The sequence below is a fragment of the Narcine bancroftii genome, chromosome 13 (assembly GCF_036971445.1).
Source record: "Narcine bancroftii isolate sNarBan1 chromosome 13, sNarBan1.hap1, whole genome shotgun sequence".
Classification (NCBI taxonomy): Eukaryota; Metazoa; Chordata; class Chondrichthyes; order Torpediniformes; family Narcinidae; genus Narcine; species Narcine bancroftii.
In genome coordinates, this window is record NC_091481.1 from 36,944,221 (window position 1) to 36,964,397 (window position 20,177).

General features: G+C 44.7%; 1 protein-coding gene across 1 annotated transcript in view; it reads left to right on the forward strand.

Moving 5' to 3' along the window:
- The window catches only part of vezt (vezatin, adherens junctions transmembrane protein), a 184,791-nt gene that overhangs the window by 98,079 nt on the left and 66,535 nt on the right, over positions 1 to 20,177 (forward strand). Inside the window, exon 6 of the mRNA XM_069908519.1 lies at positions 18,851 to 18,997. Coding sequence (XP_069764620.1) covers positions 18,851 to 18,997 — 147 coding nt within the window. The remainder of the gene's footprint in view (positions 1 to 18,850; positions 18,998 to 20,177) is intronic.

Below are 20,177 nucleotides of genomic sequence, written 5' to 3' on the forward strand. Positions count from 1 at the left end.
GAGGAGAAGCCCAGTACCTCTTCAGTGGATTGCAGTATGGTAGTCTTCAACTGATCCCAGAGGGTTTCAGGGGACGGGTCCGTGAGGCGGGTTGCATCGTCGAGCTTTGCTTTGATTATACATGATGGAATAAAACCCCAACACCCTCCATCCTAAACAAAACCCCAAGAAAAGAAAAACCAAATAGAAATAAGAAAAAACATAGAAAAAGAAAGATAAAGAAAATCACAAAAATCTGGTCTTTTTAATAACCTTGAGTTAAATCTCCATCTATAAATTGATTCTTCTTTATCTAACATTGTAAATGTCATTAATAAAGGTGAATGATCCAATAAAATTCTTGCTTTGTAATCAACTTGATTAATTCTACCTTGGAGATGTTCCGATATTAAAAATAAATCTATCCTTCAATAAGAATCATGTCTATTTGAATTAAAAGATTAATCTCTCTAGGGCGAATTCTTCTCCATATATCTATTAAAATTGGGTCCATCATTAATGTCAAGGTGCCTTTCGCTCCCTTTGCCCTTCCATGGAGAGGTGTACCTTGGTAAGGATGTGATGCTTGATACCACGTCGGGGCTGTAGTTGATCTACAATAACAAGCTGGGGAAGAAGGGTATTCACATGCAAGAATCTTCCTGACCACTATTGTTATTCATGCAGCTGATGACAGCCAATCAAACAAACGGCAGGAACTCCAACTGTATTAATAAATAAATAGAGTATAAAATTGAAGGCGCAGGTGTACAAAGCTGCAAAGAGCAGTGGGAAACTGGAAGATTGGGATAACTTTAAGAGACAACAAGGGGTTACAAAGTGGGTAATAAGAAATGGGAAAAAGGATTATGAAAGTAAATTGGCACAAAATATAAAAACAGAAAGCAAAAAATTTTATAAATATATGAAAAGGAAGAGGGTGGCCAGAGTTAACATAGGACTCTTGGAGGATGAGAAAGGAAAACTGGTAGCAAAAATGAGGAAATGGCTGAGGCATTGAACAAATATTTTGTGTCAGTCTTTACAGTGGAAGACACATCCAGCATGCCCAAGTGCAGAGTTAAGGATGCGAATATTGGGGAGGGCCTTGATAAAATAGTTGTTACAAAGGAAGTAGTGATGGAGAAACTAATGGAACTAAAGCCAGACAAATCACCTGGTCCTGATGATATGCATCCAAGGGTTCTGAAGGAAATGGCAGAAGTTATAGTTGATGCATTAAATTCCTTGGATTCTGGGCAGGTCCCGGCAGACTGGAAGACAGCAAATGTCACGCCACTTTTTAAGAAGGGATGTAGGCAGAAGACTGGAAATTATTGGTCAATTAGCTTGACGTCTGTAGTTGGAAAAATGCTTGAAGCCGTCATTAAAGATGAAATAGTGAAACTTTTGGAATGTAAGGGTTCAATCAGGCAGATGCAGCATGGTTTTAGAAAGGGAAGATCTTGTTTGACAAACTTGTTAGGATTCTTTGAGGATATAATGGGTGCGGTGGATAGAGGGCAACAGGTTGATGTTGTATATTTGGATTTCCAGAAAGTGTTTGATAAGGTTCTGCACAAGAGACTTATCAGAAAGTTACAGGAAAGTGGTGTCCAGGGAAGTATATTGGCATGGATCGAAAATTGGTTGTCTGACAGGAGACAGAGAGTCGGGATAAGTGGGAGTTTTTCAAGTTGGCAGAGAGTGGTAAGTGGGGTGCCGCAGGGGTCGGTGCTAGGCCCACAACTGTTCATCATTTACATTGATGACTTGGAGGAGGGGACAAAATGTGGTGCAGCCAAGTTTGCGGATGACACCAAATTGAGTGGAAGAGCAAATTGTAATGAGGATGTGGAGAGTCTGCAGAGGGATATAGTTAAGCTGGATGAGTGGGCAAAGGTCTGGCAGATGGAGTACAATGTTAGTAAGTGTGAGGTTATCCACTTTGGCAAGAAAAATAAAAGAGCTGAATATTATTTAAATGGTGAAATACTACAGCATGCTGTTGTGCAGAGGGACTTGGGGGTGCTTGTTCATGAATTGCAAAAAGTTAGGTTGCAGGTGCAGCAGGTTATTAAGAAGGCAAATGGAATGTTGGCCTTCATCGCTAGAGGAATTGAATTCAGGAGTAGTGAGGTAATGTTGCAACTGTATAAGGTACTGGTGAGTCCGCACCTGGAGTACTGTGTCCAGTTATGGTCTCCATATTTGAGGAAGGATATACTGGCTTTGGAGACGGTCCAGGGGAGGTTTACTAGGTTGATCCCTGGGATGAAGGGGTTGACTTATGATGAAAGATTAAATCGTCTAGGATTGTATTCGCTTGAGTTCAGAAGAACGAGAGGAGATCTTATAGAAACATATAGGATTATGAAGGGTATGGATAGTATAGATGTAGGAAGGTTTTTTGAGCTGGCCGGGGAAACTAAAATGAGAGGACACAGTCTCAAGATTTGGGGGAATAGATTTAGGACAGAGATGAGGAAAAATAGTTTTTCCCAGAGAGTAGTGAATGTTTGGAATTCTCTATCCAGGGAAGTGGTTGAGGCTGCTTCATTAAAGTTCGGTTAGATAAATTTTTACATGATAGAGGAATTAGGGGATATGGGGAGAAGGCAGATAGGTGGAGTTAGGTCATAAATTAGATCAGCCATGATCTTATTGAATGGCGGAGCAGGCTCAATGGGCCATTTTTGGCCTACTCCTGTTCCTACTTCCTATGTTCTATGTTCCTATGAGTCTTTCCAACCTCAATAAATCTCAAAGCTTAACCACCCACCCTGTGAGTGTGTGTGTGCTTCTTTGTAGCAGTTGGCTACAATTGATGACCCTGACGGTTTAGACAGCATCTAACCCCAGCGATGGATAGCGAAGCAGCGATCAGTGCAGTCAGCCTCAAGCTCTCAATCTTCTGGACAGTTCGATCCAGCATGTGGTTCGACCAGACAGAGGCTCAGTTCCAGATTCGGGGCATCACATCTGAGTCCATAGGTCAGTACCCTGGATCCAGAGACTGCAGACAGAGTGGCCAACTTCATCTACAGGTCATCATCGGAAGGCACTTACAATGCCTTCAAAAAGCTATTAACTGAGACCTTCGGGTTCTCGTGGATGGGCTAGGGGACAGATCCCCGCCAGCACTCATGAATGAGATTCTGGCCCTCCTGGGAGACCACGAACCCTGCATCATGTTCGAGCAGACATTCTTGGAGCAGCTGTCCGAGGACATCCAACTGCTCCAGGCTGACGCTGATTTCAGCGACCGCTCCCGGAAAGTCATAGCATGGGCAGATATTCTGTGGAAGCAGAAACAGAAGTGCTCGGCTACCATGGGGCTTGTCACAAAGTCTCACAACCAGACCAAGGCAGGCCCTGAAAAGGAGCAGCAGGGACGAGTCCAAGGAGAGATGGTGCTTCTACCACCAAAGATGGTCCACTGCCCTGATGCCAACTGCCCTGTGAGTTCCAGGGAAATGACAAGGCCAGTCGTTGTTATGGCCATGGCGGCTGGCCATCAAGAGCCTCCTGTACATATGGGATCGCCTTTTCAGTAGACGATTCTTGTGGATACAGGAGCAGAGGTCAGTGTGATGTCCCCGACAGGGTTGGACACTAGACACAGGCAAGTGGGCCCCACGTTGAGGGCTGCTAACAACAGCAGCATACGGACCTTTGGCATGTGTAGGGCCGAGCTTCATTTTGGAGGCAGTCACTTCTTATGGGAGTTCACGGTGGCCGCAGTGGAACAGCTCCTCCTCGGAGCGTACTTCCTGTGGGCTCACAACCTCCTAGTCCTCAAGGGCAAGAGACGTGCACATGGAGACGTTCCAAATCTTCTCACTGAGGGGCGCAGGGCTCCTGGCACTGCACCCGGAATCCGTCTACAGCTCAGACGATGAGCTCTCCAAGGTCCTGGCCAAGTTCCTGGCAATCCTTTCCCCTCAATTCATGGGTGGAGGAGCCCCGACGTGGTATCAAGCATCACATCCTTACCAAGGTACACCTCTCCATGCAAGGGCAAGGCGACTTCCCCCAGAGACACTCCCACTGGCTAAGGAGATGTTCCACAAGCTTGAGGAGTTAGGCATTGTTCGGGATCGGACAGTCCATGGGTGACTACCGTTGGCTTAACAAGGCCATCCTCCAGATTGTTACCCCATTCCACATATCCAGGACTTTGCGGCAAACCTGCACGGAGCGACGACTTTCTCCAAAGTGGACTTGGTGCAAGGGTACCACCAAATAGTGGTGCACCCTGACGACATCCACAAGATGGCCATCATCTCTCCATTCGGGCTGTTCAAGTTACTGAAGATGCCATTCAGGCTCAAGAACACACACAGACCTTCCAGCAACTGATGGACACGGTGGACCGAGACCTGGAAAGCTTCTTCATCTACTTAGACGATATCCTGGTGGCGAGCAGAACCCAGCAGGAACATCTACAACACCTCCGAAGCCTACAATCACCTACGTGAGTTCAGCCTTGTGATCAACCTGGCTAAATGTCAGTTCAGGCTGAGCACGATTGATTTCCTGGACAGGATTACCAAATGCACGGCCACACCATTACCCAGCAAGGTGGAAGCTATCTGTATCTCCCGAGGCCCAGTACAACCAAAGGACTGCAGGAGTTCATGGGGATGATCAACTTTTATCGCAGATTCATCACAACAGCAGCTCGAACCACATGCCCACTCTTCACCCTGATGACCGGCAAGGTGAAAAACTTGACCTGGGATGACAACTCCGCACAAGTGTTCGTGGAAGTGAAGGAAGCCCTGGCCCACCCCAGGTCAGATGCACCCACAGCCCTCACGGTCAATGCCTCAGGAACAGCGATTGATGGAGTTTTGGAGCAGCAGATAGAAGGAAATTGGTATCCACTAGCTTTCATCAGCAAACATCTGCGGCCCCCTGAGCTAAAGTACAGTGCTTTCGACAAAGAGCTACTGGTGTTGTACTTAGCCATCCGCCACTTCCGGTGCTTGCTAGAGGGAAGGGCTTTCACAGACCACAAGCCACTGACATTTGCCCTGGTCAAGATCTCCGACCCCTGGTCAGCCCGCCAGCAAAGACGCTTGTCTTATGTCTTGGAGTACACCACCGACATAAGGCACATCTCAGGAAAAGACAATGTGGTCACGGATGCCTTGTCGAGACAGATTTCATGGCTCTGGTGGAGGCATAGCAGCAGGACGACGAGATACCTCATTATGGGACCACTGTCACAGGGCTGCAGCTTCAGGATGTCTCAGTCAGCACAGATAACACTACACTCCTGTGCGATCAGGCCACTGGGCAGGTTCGACCTATCGTCCCAACGGCATGGAGGCGACGAGTTTTGGACTTCATCCACATGCTGGCACATCCATTAAATCAGGACCACAGCAAGTATGCATGGCATGGATTGCGGAAACAAGTCAGCGTGTGGGCCAAGATGTGCATGTAGTACCATGGTACAGAAGCACACCAAGGTCCACCCGCAACCTTCCGAACCAACGGAATGAAAGTTCGACCACATTCACATGGACATAGTGGGACCCTTGCCAGTCTCTCAGGGTTTCTGCTACCTGTTCACGGTGGTTGACCATTTCACCCAGTGGCCAGAAGCAATCCCCATGGCTGACACATCCATTAGGTCCTGTGCCAAGGCACTTGTCTCATCCTGGGAAGCAAGTTTGGGCTACCATGCCACATCACCTCTGACAGATTTACCCCCAGCCTGTGGACCGACGTTGCCAACCTGTGGGGTGCTCAGCTGTACTACACGACAGACAGCTTACTACCAGCAGTCTTAACAGGCCCCAACTGGGTGGACAAACTGCCATGGGCACTGCTGGGGTTTCGTACAGCCATAAAGGAAGACCTCGTCATGTCCTCTGCTGAGCTTGTCTACGGAACTCCACTCATGGACCCCAGGGATTTCGTTCCACCGGCCAGAGGTCAACAAGAGGATACAACCACCTTCCTGGACAGGCTGCGGGAAAAGGTCAGCAACTTGGCTCCGATCCCACCCTCCAGACACACGGGCAAGCCAAGTTCAACATCCCTAAAGAACTCCAAAACTGTGAGTATGTGTTCGTGCGCAGAGGGCCACACCGCGCACCGCTACAGAATCCCTACGAAGAGGTCTTCACCGTAGACAATTTCAAGCCAGCACACACGGACCCGACACAATCCATGGAGGCGCCAGCCCCTCGATGCAGAGGCAGACCACCAAAGACATTGGGGACTGCGTCCAAGGATATTATGAACTGTAGCGCCAGTTCTGGGGGGGGGGGGGCACGCCACTGAGGAGATCGAGCTGGCACATTGCGCAGTGCGTGCAGTAGTAAACAGCAGCATAACGCACTGTCACACGTCCCTTACCACAGCAAACCGGCACAGTTGAAAGCTGGAGCAGGACAAGACCAATAGCCCTAAAATGGCGCTGGCCAAGCTGCCCAGCTAACAGATCAATAACAGGCTTAGAAAGAAGGGTATTCACATGCAAGAATGTTCCTGCCCGCTATTGTTATTCATGCGGCTGATGTCAGCCAATCAAACAAACAGCAGAAACTCCCAACTGTTTAAAAGGAGCCTTTCCAGCCTCAATAAGTCTCAAAGCTTAACCTCCCACACTGGGAGTGTGTGTGTTTCTTTGTAGTAATCTTGTTTAAATAATACACAACATTACCCCCCTCCATTTTATGGGTTGCAGCGTTTGCCACAAGAGTCGATAGTAGTCAATCCATAACTCCGCTAATCTCCCCCCCCCAATATGTTTACAAAATATCAATCTTGCATACCAAATTATACAGAGAATTTTAAAAATTATAAATCGCTTTTTATTAAAGCATTTTCAGACTCCCTCTTGCTGATTAACTGGCAATGTTTCAATAAATTCTTCTGCACGGACATAACCTGTAAAGAGCTTGTTCAGTCCTCCTTGCAACAAAATCTTCAAAGTGGCAGGATGGCGCAAAATTAATCTGTAGCTTTTATGCCATAAAGCATGCTTCGCCGTATTAAATTCTTCTCTTCAGCAATTCCAAATTTATATCGGGGTAGAAAAATATCTTGGATCCATGAAATTCCAATGGACTTTGTCTCTCTTTGGCACCTTGTGCTACTGGAGCCAATATTTTTTTCAATGTCTTGATAATGAAGACATTTTATCAGTATAGTCCTTGACCTCTGATCTGGTTGGAGACCAGGGTCTCAAAGCTCTATGCGCCTTTTCAACTTCAATAATATTTTCAAATTTATCCAGTCCCAGGATCTCTGGAACGCATTGTTGAAAAAATCTTATTGGATCATCATTTTGTTAATCTTCTTTAAGACCAACAATTTTAATATTTTTTCTTCTACTAAAATTCTCTAGTAAATCAATTTTTCCCTAAAGTTGCTTCTTTTCAATGGTTTATGCATAATTTTTCATTTTCCTCATTCTGTCCTGTACCCCCTCCATACCAGCCTTTACAGTTTTAACTCTTTCTTCTACATTGTCCAACCTATTTTGCAATTTAGGTACAATAGCAAAGTACTTCTTTAACTGTTTATCTGAATTTTTCGCGTCTGCTCTCATCTCTCTCCGTTCTTTTAATAACTGATCATTTGTTCAATCTTCTTCCTGTAGCATATTTAGTTTCCTACCTTTGTGTTTGGATACATTTATCTGCTTTCTTATGTCTTGATCTTATTCCTCTTCATCACTGGCCTGTGAGTCTGATAAAAAAATGTCTTCTTGTTCTTGAAATAGCATTTGGTATGTATTTGAGCCAGCAAAAACGCTGGTGGCTCCAGCGACATCTTGGAGTTCTTCTGGTCTGCACAAGCGTGTCTTCCTGCTGATACACAGTTCGGCATCTTCCTCTTCCTCTTCAACACCATCACCCTGAAGAAATGGCTGTGATGGCGCTTTGGGGCCCGATTTGTCTGGGAGTGAGCTCTTACCTCACCTCCTGGATCCATTCTTTGTCTTGTCGTTTTGTCTGTGCTCCCAACGCACCAATGACAGTCTTCCCTCTTTTAGGAAACATGGTTAGATCATTGTAAAGTAATTCTTAAGCAGTTTTTAGCAATTTTGGTTAAATATTCTTTGCTTATTTAGCACTTTTTAAACTAATTCCCAAGGAATCAGATCTCCACTTCCTGACTCTACCGGACCATGTGATGTTAACCCCCCACCCTCCCACTCTGGTTTTCCTTTCCTGAAGTCAACAATCCTTGGTTATGGTGACATTGAGTGAGAGGTTGTTGTTAGTGCACCATTCAGCCAAGTTTACAATCTCCCTCCTGAATGCTATGTTACTTAGCAATAGAAATTTGCCAAGACACTATTAACACCTTAAATAACTTATCTAATCCTAACCCAAAACTCTGTGTGTGTGTGTGTGTGTGTGTGTGTGTGAGAGAGAGAGGGAGAGAGAGAGATACCCAAAACCATTTACAGCTTCTGTAAAGTTATTCCAAAGATAGTCTTAGAAATCCATTGATGACACAAAGACTCTTAAACTGAGACTAAGAAGTACTCACAAAGGAGGTGGGAGCTAATGTCCTTTCAGACAAGTGGTTATCAGAACTCCCCTTTTCCTTTTGTAGGGGAAACAAAACAAGTGACTTTCACAGTGCTACCAGATCAGGCAAAATGACCATTACAATGGTCACAATCCAAAAGCAGTAACCCAAATACAGGTTAATCAAAGTGACCGTTCCTTTGGTCACAGTGTGGTTCAATAATCCCCTTGACGGAGGAGTCACGTGATGGAGTAGTGACCGGTAGGAGAATACCAGCCCTCTCCAGAAAAGAAGAAAAAAAGTGAAGGAAAAGCAAAGCCCCAGGTACACAAGACACAACAAATAAAAGATAAAGGTGTGGAGAAAAGAAAGAAAATGGCACCTAAGAAAGAAAAACCAAAAACAATGGGAAAAAAGAAGGAAAGACGCTGGAAGAGAAAGGAGAAGGCTTTACCTGCACGAAGAAGCAGGGACCTGCTGTGGACAGAGGAGCCCGCTCCCCGAGGTTAGTGGAGACCCCGCAGGGTCGCGATCTCCCAATCACAGGATTGCAAAAATGGCTCACTGAGCCAAACAGAGGTGCGCATTGCGCACAACAAGGAAAAGAACACCGACGGGAGGGGGGAACCAGCTGTGGAGTGAACCTACACAGCACGAACAGCTGAGAGATGCCTGACAGCAGGGCTCCCAGCAGGAAGAAAAGGAAAGCAACGGGAAAGGGAGGGATGAGAAAGAAAAACAGAAGCAGGAGGCCCAACAGATAACTAGCCCAGAAGAAGAGGACCAACATCAAGAACCCATGAAAAAATAATACCCAACAAACTGAGGCAAGCAGCTCAACAAGAAAGTCAGAATTGACACAGATACAAGGAAGAGAAATAGAAGACACAAACCCAAGAGCAGACACAGAAGAAGAAGGAGAACACCAAGCTCTGCACAGAGGAATAGAAGATAAAATGAATGGACAGTACATAGATAAAAAAAAATTTCAAGAACAAATGAAACCATTAAAAGAATGGTTGACACTAGAATTTAGTGAAATGAAAAGAAAAATGAAAAGTACAGAAGAAAAAGTGAGTAGAATAGAGCTGGTCATAACAGATGTAGGGAAAGGATTAGAAAATGTGGAAGAACGTGTAATGGTGGGGAAATGGAAGTGAATGACTTAAAAAGAAAATTGGAAGAAAGTGACAAAAAAGATAAAGAAACACAAGAGTTGTTAGTTCAGAAGATGGATATAATGGAAAACTATAGTAGGCAAAATAATATAAAGATAGTGAGCCTAAAGGAAGATGAAGAAGGCAAAGATATGAAAGAATTTATAAAAGAATGGATCCCAAAAGTTTTGGGAATGCCAGAAATGCAGGAAGAAATGGAAATAGAAAGGGCACACAGAACATTAGCCCCGAATCCACAGATCCGTTTTAGTAAAATTTCTGAGATACACGACAAGAGAAAATATATTGGAGAAGGCAATGAATAAAATTAGAGAAGACAAAAAACCACTGGAGTACAAAGGTCAAAAAAAAATTTTCTACCCAGACATAAGTTTTGAGGAAGGAGTTTAACACAGCAAAATCGATCCTATGGAAAAAAAATTATCTTAATATAAATTTAGGTTAAGATATCCAGCGGTGCTTAAAATAGCTATTCCGGGGGAGGAAAACAGACTGTTCTCGGATCCAGAGAAAGCATGAGATTTTGCAGAATGCCTGCAGGACAGAAATAGAGATGAAGAGATGTAACAAGATCAAAGAATGACAACAAACTACATATAAAGATGTAAAAATAATGTACAAGTAAGAACTAAAGGAGGGAAGAAAAGGGGAGAAGGGGGGAATAAAAGAGATGGGGGTAAAAAAAGAAAAAGAGAAAAAAGAGAGAGAGCTTTGTTTTAATGTGAAGATAAAAGTCTTTTCTGGAGGGGGTTGGGTGGGAGAGAATAACAGTCACTGCGAAATCAGTTGACACTTGCGAACGGGTTCACAGTCCGAATGGAGAGGGGAGTTGTGGTGGCCCGGCAAGGGACAAGGGGTGACTCAGAGAGGGGGGGGGGACAGTTAGGGTTAAGGGAATTTTAGATGTGGGAGTGGTTGAAATATTTTGTGTCCACGTCCTCCCCCTCAAAAAAATCTCCATACATTGAGTTCAAAAAAGGAAAACAGAGATGAAAATGGGGAAAAGGGGAAAGGTGATGGTGAGGAAGCGGAAATGAGATATAAACAGAGTATGAGATGGCCATGTTGAACTATATGACTATAAATATTAATGGAATACATAACCAAATCAAAAGGAAGAGACTATTAAATTTACTGAAAAAATTAAAAATAGATATAGCATTTGTGTAGGAAACGCATCAAACTGAAATGGAACACAATAAATTAAGGAGAGACTGGGTAGGGCACGTAACAGCAACATCATATAATTCAAAATTTTATTAATCAATAAAAATGTACCAATCAAAATAAAGGAGGAAATAATAGATCCAGCAGGGAGATGTGTAATGATAAAGTGTCAGATATATTCAGAACTCTGGAATTTAGTCAATATATATACACCTAATGAAGAGGATCAAAAGTTTATGCAAGATATTTTTTTGAAGATTATAGATACGCAGGGGAATATATTGATAGGGGGGGACTTTAACCTTAATTTGGATCCAAAGATGGATAAAACTGGAAAAAAGACTAGCAAAAAGAACAAAGTAGCCAAATTTATAGTTAAATCAATGCAGGAAATTCAACTTTTGGATATATGGAGGAGACAACAGCAAAGGAGAAGGAATACTCATATTATTCGAGTAGACATAAAACATACTCAAGGATTGACTTGTTCCTGTGGTCAGCCATATCCAAGGGAGAGTTAGGAAAACAGAATATAAAGCTAGGTTGCTATCTGATCATTCACCCCTGTTATTAGCAATAGAACTGAGGACATCCCACCAAGAACATATAGATGGAGATTAAACTCCATCCTACTTAAAAGGCAGGAATTTAGAGAATTTATTGAGCGCCAAATTAAAATGTACTTTGAAATAAATATGGAATCAGTGAAAGACAAATTTATATTATGGAATAATCACCATGACAGAGAGATTCAAACAAATTGGCCATGGTAACCAGGTTTGTTTTCTTTTTTTCTTTACTTTTCTTTGACTTTTTTTTAATTTCTTTTTTTTTAAATCTTCTTTTACTTTTGCTTTTTCTATCCTTTGAGAATTATTATTTGGGAGGAGGGGGTTGGTGGTATTTCAGCAGGTATAATATGCAACAAGTACAATTGATTTGGAATATATAACTATTATGTTCTGTATTTGAATATTAATATATGTATGGAAATTTAAATAAAATACTCAAAAAGAAAGTGTGTCCCGAACCACACAGTCACTCCAGCACAGCTTATGAGCTGCAACTCACAAAGTGTGTTCTTTTAATGTTGGTCACATGACTCTCTCCACCTGTGTCCCTGGAACTGTTTTACAACCCACTACCATGGTACCATCAACAAATTTGAAGGTGATGTTATTGTTGTACCAAGCCACACAGTCGTAGGTGTAAAGTGAGTAGAGCAGGGGTGTAAGAGCGCAGCCCTGTGATGCTCTGGTACTGATGGAGATAGTGGAGGAAAAGTTCTTACCAATCTTCACTGATTGTGATCTAGAAGTGAGGAAATCCAGGATCCAATTACCCAGTGGAGTGTTGAGTCCCAGGTCTTGGAATTTGCTGATCAGTTTTATGGGGACATGGTGTTGAATGCTGATAAAGAGCATCCTGATGAATGCATCTTTCCTGTCCAGATGTTCCAGGGAGATGGCATCTGCCTGTGGCTTCAGTAGGCAAATTGGAATGGATCCATATCGTTGCTCAGACAGGAGCTGATATGCTTCAACAGCCTTTCAAAACACTTTTAATCACTGTGGATGTGAGTGCCACTGGTCTGTAGTGATTTAGGCAGGTTACTCTTGGACACAGGTACGATTGAGGCCTTTTTGAAAAAAGTGGGCATCACACCCTGCCAGTGAGATGTTGAAGATAATTGAATTAATTGGCAAGTTGGTCAGCACAGGTTTTCAGTACTCAGCCAGGCACTCCATCCAGGCCAGATACTTTCCTTGGATTCACTCTCTGGATAAAAGATATGAATGTAAGAACCAAATAAAAAGAATTATTGCTCTCAAGATAGTTGTCAGCTAACTAATAAAGCCACTTCTGACAATTTACGTGTTTTAACTTTGCGCAGTCAAGGGAAGTGTTTTGTATTGTCTCGTCTAAAAAAACTAAGATTGCAATGGCATCTAGTCAGTAATCTTGAATAGTCAAAATCTTGAATATCGCAATGAAGCATCAATGTTAGTTGCTTGCCAAACAATGACATTGTATCTTGAAGTAAATTACATTATTTTTGACCAATCAAATGGCCTGACAAAAACAGTCAAAATCACCAAACTTGCAACTTTGTAACATGATATGGTCTGAGAAAACCAAGAGACACAGTATTAAATAGAAAATCTAATTAAGATCTCCATTTACTATAGCACCTCTCACACTTGCAAGTGATCACAGGAATCAAACGGCAATCAGCCTTTAAAGAGGCAAGTGTGAAAGCAAAATAAGCTCAATTCAGATGACGTCATCTCACACCGGGGATTGTCGGCTTCGACCCCTAGTACAATCCCTGGCGTCTGCAGATGCCGGCGTTACTAATCAGGCAAGTGTGAAAGGGGTAAGTGCATTGTGGGATTGAAATGACCCAAGTTTTTGCGAGAGTGCAAGAAAGAAAGTTTAAAATGAAGGTATAAACTTTGCCATGGGAAAGTCACAGTGGGAGAGAAAGAGAGAGAGGGAGAGAAGAAATAAATAGCAATAATCAGCAATAAATAGCAATAGCAGAGAATTTTAAAACAGCCTGGGAAAATTGGTAGCACAATAGAGTACAATTTATAAAAACCCCTCTATGAATGCTCCAAGTGTGCAGTCAGGCATACAGCCCTTTCTCTGCCGCATGAAATTCTGGGAGGGGAGGCCCACCATCGCTTTTTCCCTCAGTATTTATAAATTGTACGTGATAGCACTACCAACTTTCCCACGTTATCTTCTTCTTCTTTGGCTTGGCTTCGCGGACGAAGATTTATGGAGGGGGTAAAAGTCCACGTCAGCTGCAGGCTCGTTTGCGGCTGACAAGTCCGATGCGGGACAGGCAGGCACGGTTGCAGCGGCTGCAGGGGAAAATTGGTTGGTTGGGGTTGGGTGTTGGGTTTTTCCTCCTTTGCCTTTTGTCAGTGAGGTGGGCTCTGCGGTCTTCTTCAAAGGAGGTTGCTGCCCGCCAAACTGTGAGGCGCCAAGATGCACGGTTTGAGGCGATATCAGCCCACTGGCGGTGGTCAATGTGGCAGGCACCAAGAGATTTCTTTAGGCAGTCCTTGTACCTTTTCTTTGGTGCACCTCTGTCATGGTGGCCAGTGGAGAGCTCGCCATATAACACGATCTTGGGAAGGCGATGGTCCTCCATTCTGGAGACGTGACCCACCCAGCGCAGCTGGATCTTCAGCAGCGTGGATTCGATGCTGTCGACCTCTGCCATCTCGAGTACTTCGACGTTAGGGATGAAAGCGCTCCAATGGATCTTGAGGATGGAGCGGAGACAACGCTGGTGGAAGCGTTCTAGGAGCTGTAGGTGATGCCGGTAGAGGACCCATGATTTGGAGCCGAACAGGAGTGTGGGTATGACAACGGCTCTGTAAACGCTAATCTTTGTGAGGTTTTTCAGTTGGTTGTTTTTCCAGACTCTTTTGTGTAGTCTTCCAAAGGCACTATTTGCCTTGGCGAGTCTGTTGTCTATCTCATTGTCGATCCTTGCATCTGATGAAATGGTGCAGCCGAGATAGGTAAACTGGTTGACTGTTTTGAGTTTTGTGTGCCCGATGGAGATGTGGGGGGGCTGGTAGTCATGGTGGGGAGCTGGCTGATGGAGGACCTCAGTTTTCTTCAGGCTGACTTCCAGGCCAAACATTTTGGCAGTTTCCGCAAAGCAGGACGTCAAGCGCTGAAGAGCTGGCTCTGAATGGGCAACTAAAGCGGCATCGTCTGCAAAGAGTAGTTCACGGACAAGTCTCTCTTGTGTCTTGGTGTGAGCTTGCAGGTGCCTCAGATTGAAGTGATTGCCATCCATGCGGTACCGGATGTAAACAACGTCTTCATTGTTGGGGTCTTTCATGGCTTGGTTCAGCATCATGCTGAAGAAGATTGAAAAGAGGGTTGGTGCGAGAACACAGCCTTGCTTCACGCCATTGTTAATGGAGAAGGGTTCAGAGAGCTCATTGCTGTATCTGACCCGACCTTGTTGGTTTTCGTGCAGTTGGATAATCATGTTGAGGAACTTTGGGGGACATCCGATGCGCTCTAGTATTTGCCAAAGCCCTTTCCTGCTCACGGTGTCAAAGGCTTTGGTGAGGTCAACAAAGGTGATGTAGAGTCCTTTGTTTTGTTCTCTGCACTTTTCTTGGAGCTGCCTGAGGGCAAAGACCATGTCAGTAGTTCCTCTGTTTGCGCGAAAGCCGCACTGTGATTCTGGGAGAATATTCTCGGCGACACTAGGTATTATTCTATTTAGTAGAATCCTAGCGAAGATTTTGCCTGCAATGGAGAGCAGCGTGATTCCCCTGTAGTTTGAGCAGTCTGATTTCTCGCCTTTGTTTTTGTACAGGGTGATGATGGTGGCATCACGAAGGTCCTGAGGCAGTTTTCCTTGGTCCCAACAAAGCTTGAAAAACTCATGCAGTTTGGCATGCAGAGTTTTGCCGCCAGCCTTCCAGACCTCTGGGGGGATTCCATCCATACCTGCTGCTTTGCCACTTTTCAGTTGTTCGGTTGCCTTATATGTCTCATCCTGGGTGAGGACCTCATCCAGCTCTAGCCTTAGGGGCTGTTGAGGGAGCTGGAGCAGGGCGGAATCTTGGACTGAGCGGTTGGCACTGAAAAGAGATTGGAAGTGTTCTGACCATCGGTTGAGGATGGAGATCTTGTCGCTGAGGAGGACTTTGCCGTCTGAGCTGCGCAGCGGGCTTTGGACTTGGGATGAGGGGCCGTACACAGCCTTTAGAGCCTCGTAGAAACCCCTGAAGTCGCCAATGTCCGCGCTGAGCTGGGTTCGTTTGGCGAGGCTAGTCCACCACTCATTTTGGATCTCCCGGAGTTTGCGCTGAAGATGGCTGCATGCGCGACGGAAGGCTTTTTTCTTCTCTGGATAGGACGGCTTTGTAAGGTGAGCCTGGTGGGCAGCTCGCTTCTTTGCCAGCAGCTCCTGGATTTCCTGGTTGTTTTCGTCAAACCAGTCCTTGTTTTTCCTGGAGGAGAAGCCCAGTACCTCTTCAGTGGATTGCAGTATGGTAGTCTTCAACTGATCCCAGAGGGTTTCAGGGGACGGGTCCGTGAGGCGGGTTGCATCGTCGAGCTTTGCTTTGAGGTTTGCCTGGAAGTTTCCTCTCGCTTCGTCTGACTGCAGGTTTCCAACATTGAACCTCTTTCTGGGGGATTTACTGTTCCTGGGCTTTGGCTTGAAGTGAACCAGCCGGTAGTCAGTGTGGCATTCCGCGCTGGGCATGACCCTGGTGTGGAGCACATCTCGTTTGTCTCTTTCTCGCACCAGGACGTAGTCCAGGAGGTGCCAGTGTTTGGATCGGGGATGCATCCAGGTAGTCTTAAGGCTGTCCCTCTGCTGAAAAAGGGTGTTTGTAATGACAAGCCGCTGTTCTGCGCAGAGCTCCAACAGGAGGCGCCCATTGTCGTTGCACTTGCCGACGCCATGCTTGCCCAGGATTCCTGGCCAGGTTTCTGAGTCTTTGCCGACGCGAGCGTTGAAGTCGCCAAGGATGACAACCTTGTCGGCTGTAGGGGTGCGTTGGACAAGGTTGCGCAGGTCGGTGTAGAACTTGTCCTTTTCTGCTGGTTCCGCCTGGAGGGTTGGAGCATAGACACTGATGAGGGTGATGCAACGCTTGTTTTGAAGGGGGAGTCGCATGGACATGATTCGGTCCGAGTGGCCTGTCTGGAGGTTTTCGAGTTTGGAGGCAATGAAGTTCTTGACCATGAAGCCTACACCAGATAGGCGTCGTTCATCCGAAGGCTTGCCAGACCAGTAGAGTGTGTAGCCCGCGCCGCGTTCTTGGAGGCTGCCTACATCTGCCAGGCGGACTTCACTGAGAGTGGCTATGTCGATGTCAAGTCTGAGGAGTTCATGTGCAATGAGGGTAGACCGACGTTCAGGTCGGTGGCTGTCAGCCTTGTCTAGCATGGTTCTGATGTTCCAGCATGCTAGCTTGAGTTTGTGAGCATCTTTTGAGGGGGAGGACGTGGAGGGGGAGGACGTGGAGGGGGAGGACGTGGACCTGTCCTCGGGCCTGCGCAAAGGAGCTTTTAGGTGGAGTGCAGTGTGCGCAGTACTGGCCCCACCCTTTACACCCATGGTTCGTGTGCCGTGGCCGAGCAAGCTGGGACATGGCAGCGAGGTCCTTGGGTCGTAGGTTTTATATCGGAGTGGCCTTCTCCTATGCAGGTTTCTTACCCGGGCTGGAGGGGTCTGCCTCCCCTCCTAGGTCGGTCCATACTGCCCGGACCGGGGCCAAGGCCGCCGCAGCTCTCCCTGTGCCCGGACTGGGGCCGCCGCCTCCAACTCTCTGCCCGGATCGGGGCCTCCGCCTCACATTATCTAAATTGTGCACTAAAGCACTACCAACTCTCCCACATTATCTAAATTGTGAACTAAAGCACTACCCACTTTCCCACATTATCTAAGTTGTGCACGAAAGCTCTACCAACTCTCCTACATTATCTAAATTGTGCACTAAAACACTACCCACTCTCCCAGGTTGTTTAAAAATTATTGACTATTACTATTTATTGCTCACACTTGCCCACGGTCCCTTATAAAAGTTTATATAGGTCGGCCCAACAACAACAGGAGGTGAAAGGCTCATACTGTGCTGTACATAAAGCTTAATTATGTTATAATTACACATGATTAATTTCGTTCACATATAATATCATAATACGTTGATCAGGATTTAGGCCAGGTCCACCATCACTCGATGCGTCAATTAGAAGGTAGAACAGTCCTAACCCCGGGGATCACTTCTTGCAAGTGTGAAAGTGTTAAGTGTCCCAGTTAGGAGTGTTCAAATGTGAAAGGCCAAACCCTCATTCCTATCCCGGGACACTAAACAGCTGATTTAATGGGATGCAGGTGTGAAAGGGGCTTAAGTTTACTTCATTCATCTTCTAAAATGTTCTAGTCCAAGTTCTGCATTTTGTAGAGGAGCTTCCAGGTTTACAATTTTGACCTGACCTAATGCAATTTCTTCCACACATTTTTGAAATATTTTTCAGCTGTTATCACTAATAATAGCTAATTAGATATAGTTTTTGTCCATTTGTTTAATTTCAGGTAGTTTTAATTTAATTACTTTGGAAATACAATATCGTACCACTGGGCCCACACACCTGTGCCACCCAAAACAGCAATTAACCTTTCATTCTTGGAAGGTGGGACGAAAGCAGAGGAAACCCACGTGGTCATGGAGAGAACATGCAAACTCCTTACAGACAGCGCCGGATTTGACCCAGGTCACTGGCATTGTGATAGCGCTGCACTAACTGCGACGTCAACCATTCCACCCCTGTTAGGATGATTATTCAATTAAATTAAAGAATTATAATGTTTGTGATCCAACATGATTTATGACAAAACATGGATGTTTCTGACTTCGAGAAATGGTCTCCAGTATGGAACTTTCAATCAACAAGGGGTGGCCAGTATTGAGCATTCCAGTGCTGAAGCACCAAGCACAATTTCTATACTATAAATTATAAAGGCAACGTGGGACTCCCCAGCTCAAGGGGCCTGGATTCCACCTTGATCTTGAGTGCTGGCTGTTTGCATGTTCTCCCTGATAGAGTGCGCTTCATTTCTTATATTCTTAGACTTGCTGAAAGTTAATGTTTTACTGTAAAATACCTCATTAGTTTAGGTTAATGACAAAAAACTTCCAACGGTAGTGGATGGGCATGTGTGAGAATAAGTTGCATGGGTATGAGGAAGTAGGACTAATGGGAGTGTTCCACTGTGATACAGTCTAGGCACAATGGTCCAAATGGCCCCTTTCTGTAAGATGCACATTTTAGAAACTATAAAACTTTATGCCTTCTATGTTTTTTTATTTAAATACTTTGGTTTCTGACAAGTATGTATGTGGAATGTAATTATTCATTCAGTAGTATTGTTTTAAAAAAAAGCATTGCACTCAGATCTTTAATTTTAACCAGGTTTGTGAAGAGATCCTCGCAACAGTTAAAGTTGTCCATTTGCTTTCCAGAGTGACGGCTGCATGTCCTGCAAGTAAACTGGGGAGCTCATGGCAACAGCGAGGCCAGCATCTAATTGGCCTTAGGAAAGCTGTCTACAGCACAGTGAAATTCACCTATCGAGCTTCACGAATGGCTACCTGCCATCTGCTTAAGTGATATCCTTTCATAATGAATAATCCTGCAAACATCGTCTACTTGAAAATGCATGGCCAGGCTTAAAGTATCACATCTACTAATTAATGCAATTATTTGTTTAGATAAGGACCGTATCCACCTGCCATGGCTTCATATCTTTATTTATGCTGATGATCAGCAGAAAGTTATCATTCTGCCTCGACCAGCCTCCATAGTATTTTATGGCAAGGTGCTTTACATTTCTATCAGCTTTTGAGTAAAGTCTAATTTCTGGAATAGCTGAGATCTGATTTTCAATTTATGTTCTCTTGTTCTGGGCTCAGCCAGCAACAAGAATAGAATTTTATCTAAATTCTATCTATCTTTATAAAAAACTCAGTTCGTTCATCTTTAACTATATGTCTCTCCTGTTGTATCCAAGTCCTAAACACCTTAGAAATCATTATGCAACTATACCTTAAAAGTATGAGGCTTTGCTCAGAATAACTAGTGTGTGCCAGCAGTGTCCTTTCATACAACATGGGGTATATTTGAGCCCTTGAACCATTAACTGTGGATTATTTTACATCTTTCCTGAGCCCAGTACTAAAATGATAAATCCCCATAAGATTCAGTTCTTGCAGTGGTGTTAAAAATGCAGTATCACATTTTGACATAGTGATGATGTTTCGAATGCCAGTTACAATTGTTGGCACCGAGTGTTGTTTGTAGGGAATCACAATGTCATCAACACAATGGGATTATAATTGTGATTTAAGGTTTGTATTTTATACAATTAGGCTTATTTATGTTATCACTTGTTAGTTAATGTTATGATGTTGTACAAGTTTAATGCAGTATTAATTGTTATCTCCCCCTTCCTTCTCCCCTCCCCTTCTCCTTCTCCTTCCCCTTCCCCTCCTCCCTGCCTCCTTCCCCCTCCCCTTCCTCCCCTCTTTCCCTATCTCCCTTTCTCCTCCCCTTCACCGCTCCCTTGCCTATTCCCTCCTCCTCTGCCCCATCAATCACCTATTCGCCCTTCTTCACCCCTCACCTATTTTCCCCCTCCTTTGCTCCTCACCTATTTCCACCTTCCTCTGTCCCTCACCAATTTACCCCCATCCTTCACCCCCTTGTCAATTTCCCCTCTCCTCCATCCCCTTGCCTATTTTCCCTCCCTCCTTTGCCATCTCACCTATTTCCCACCTCCTTCACTGCCCC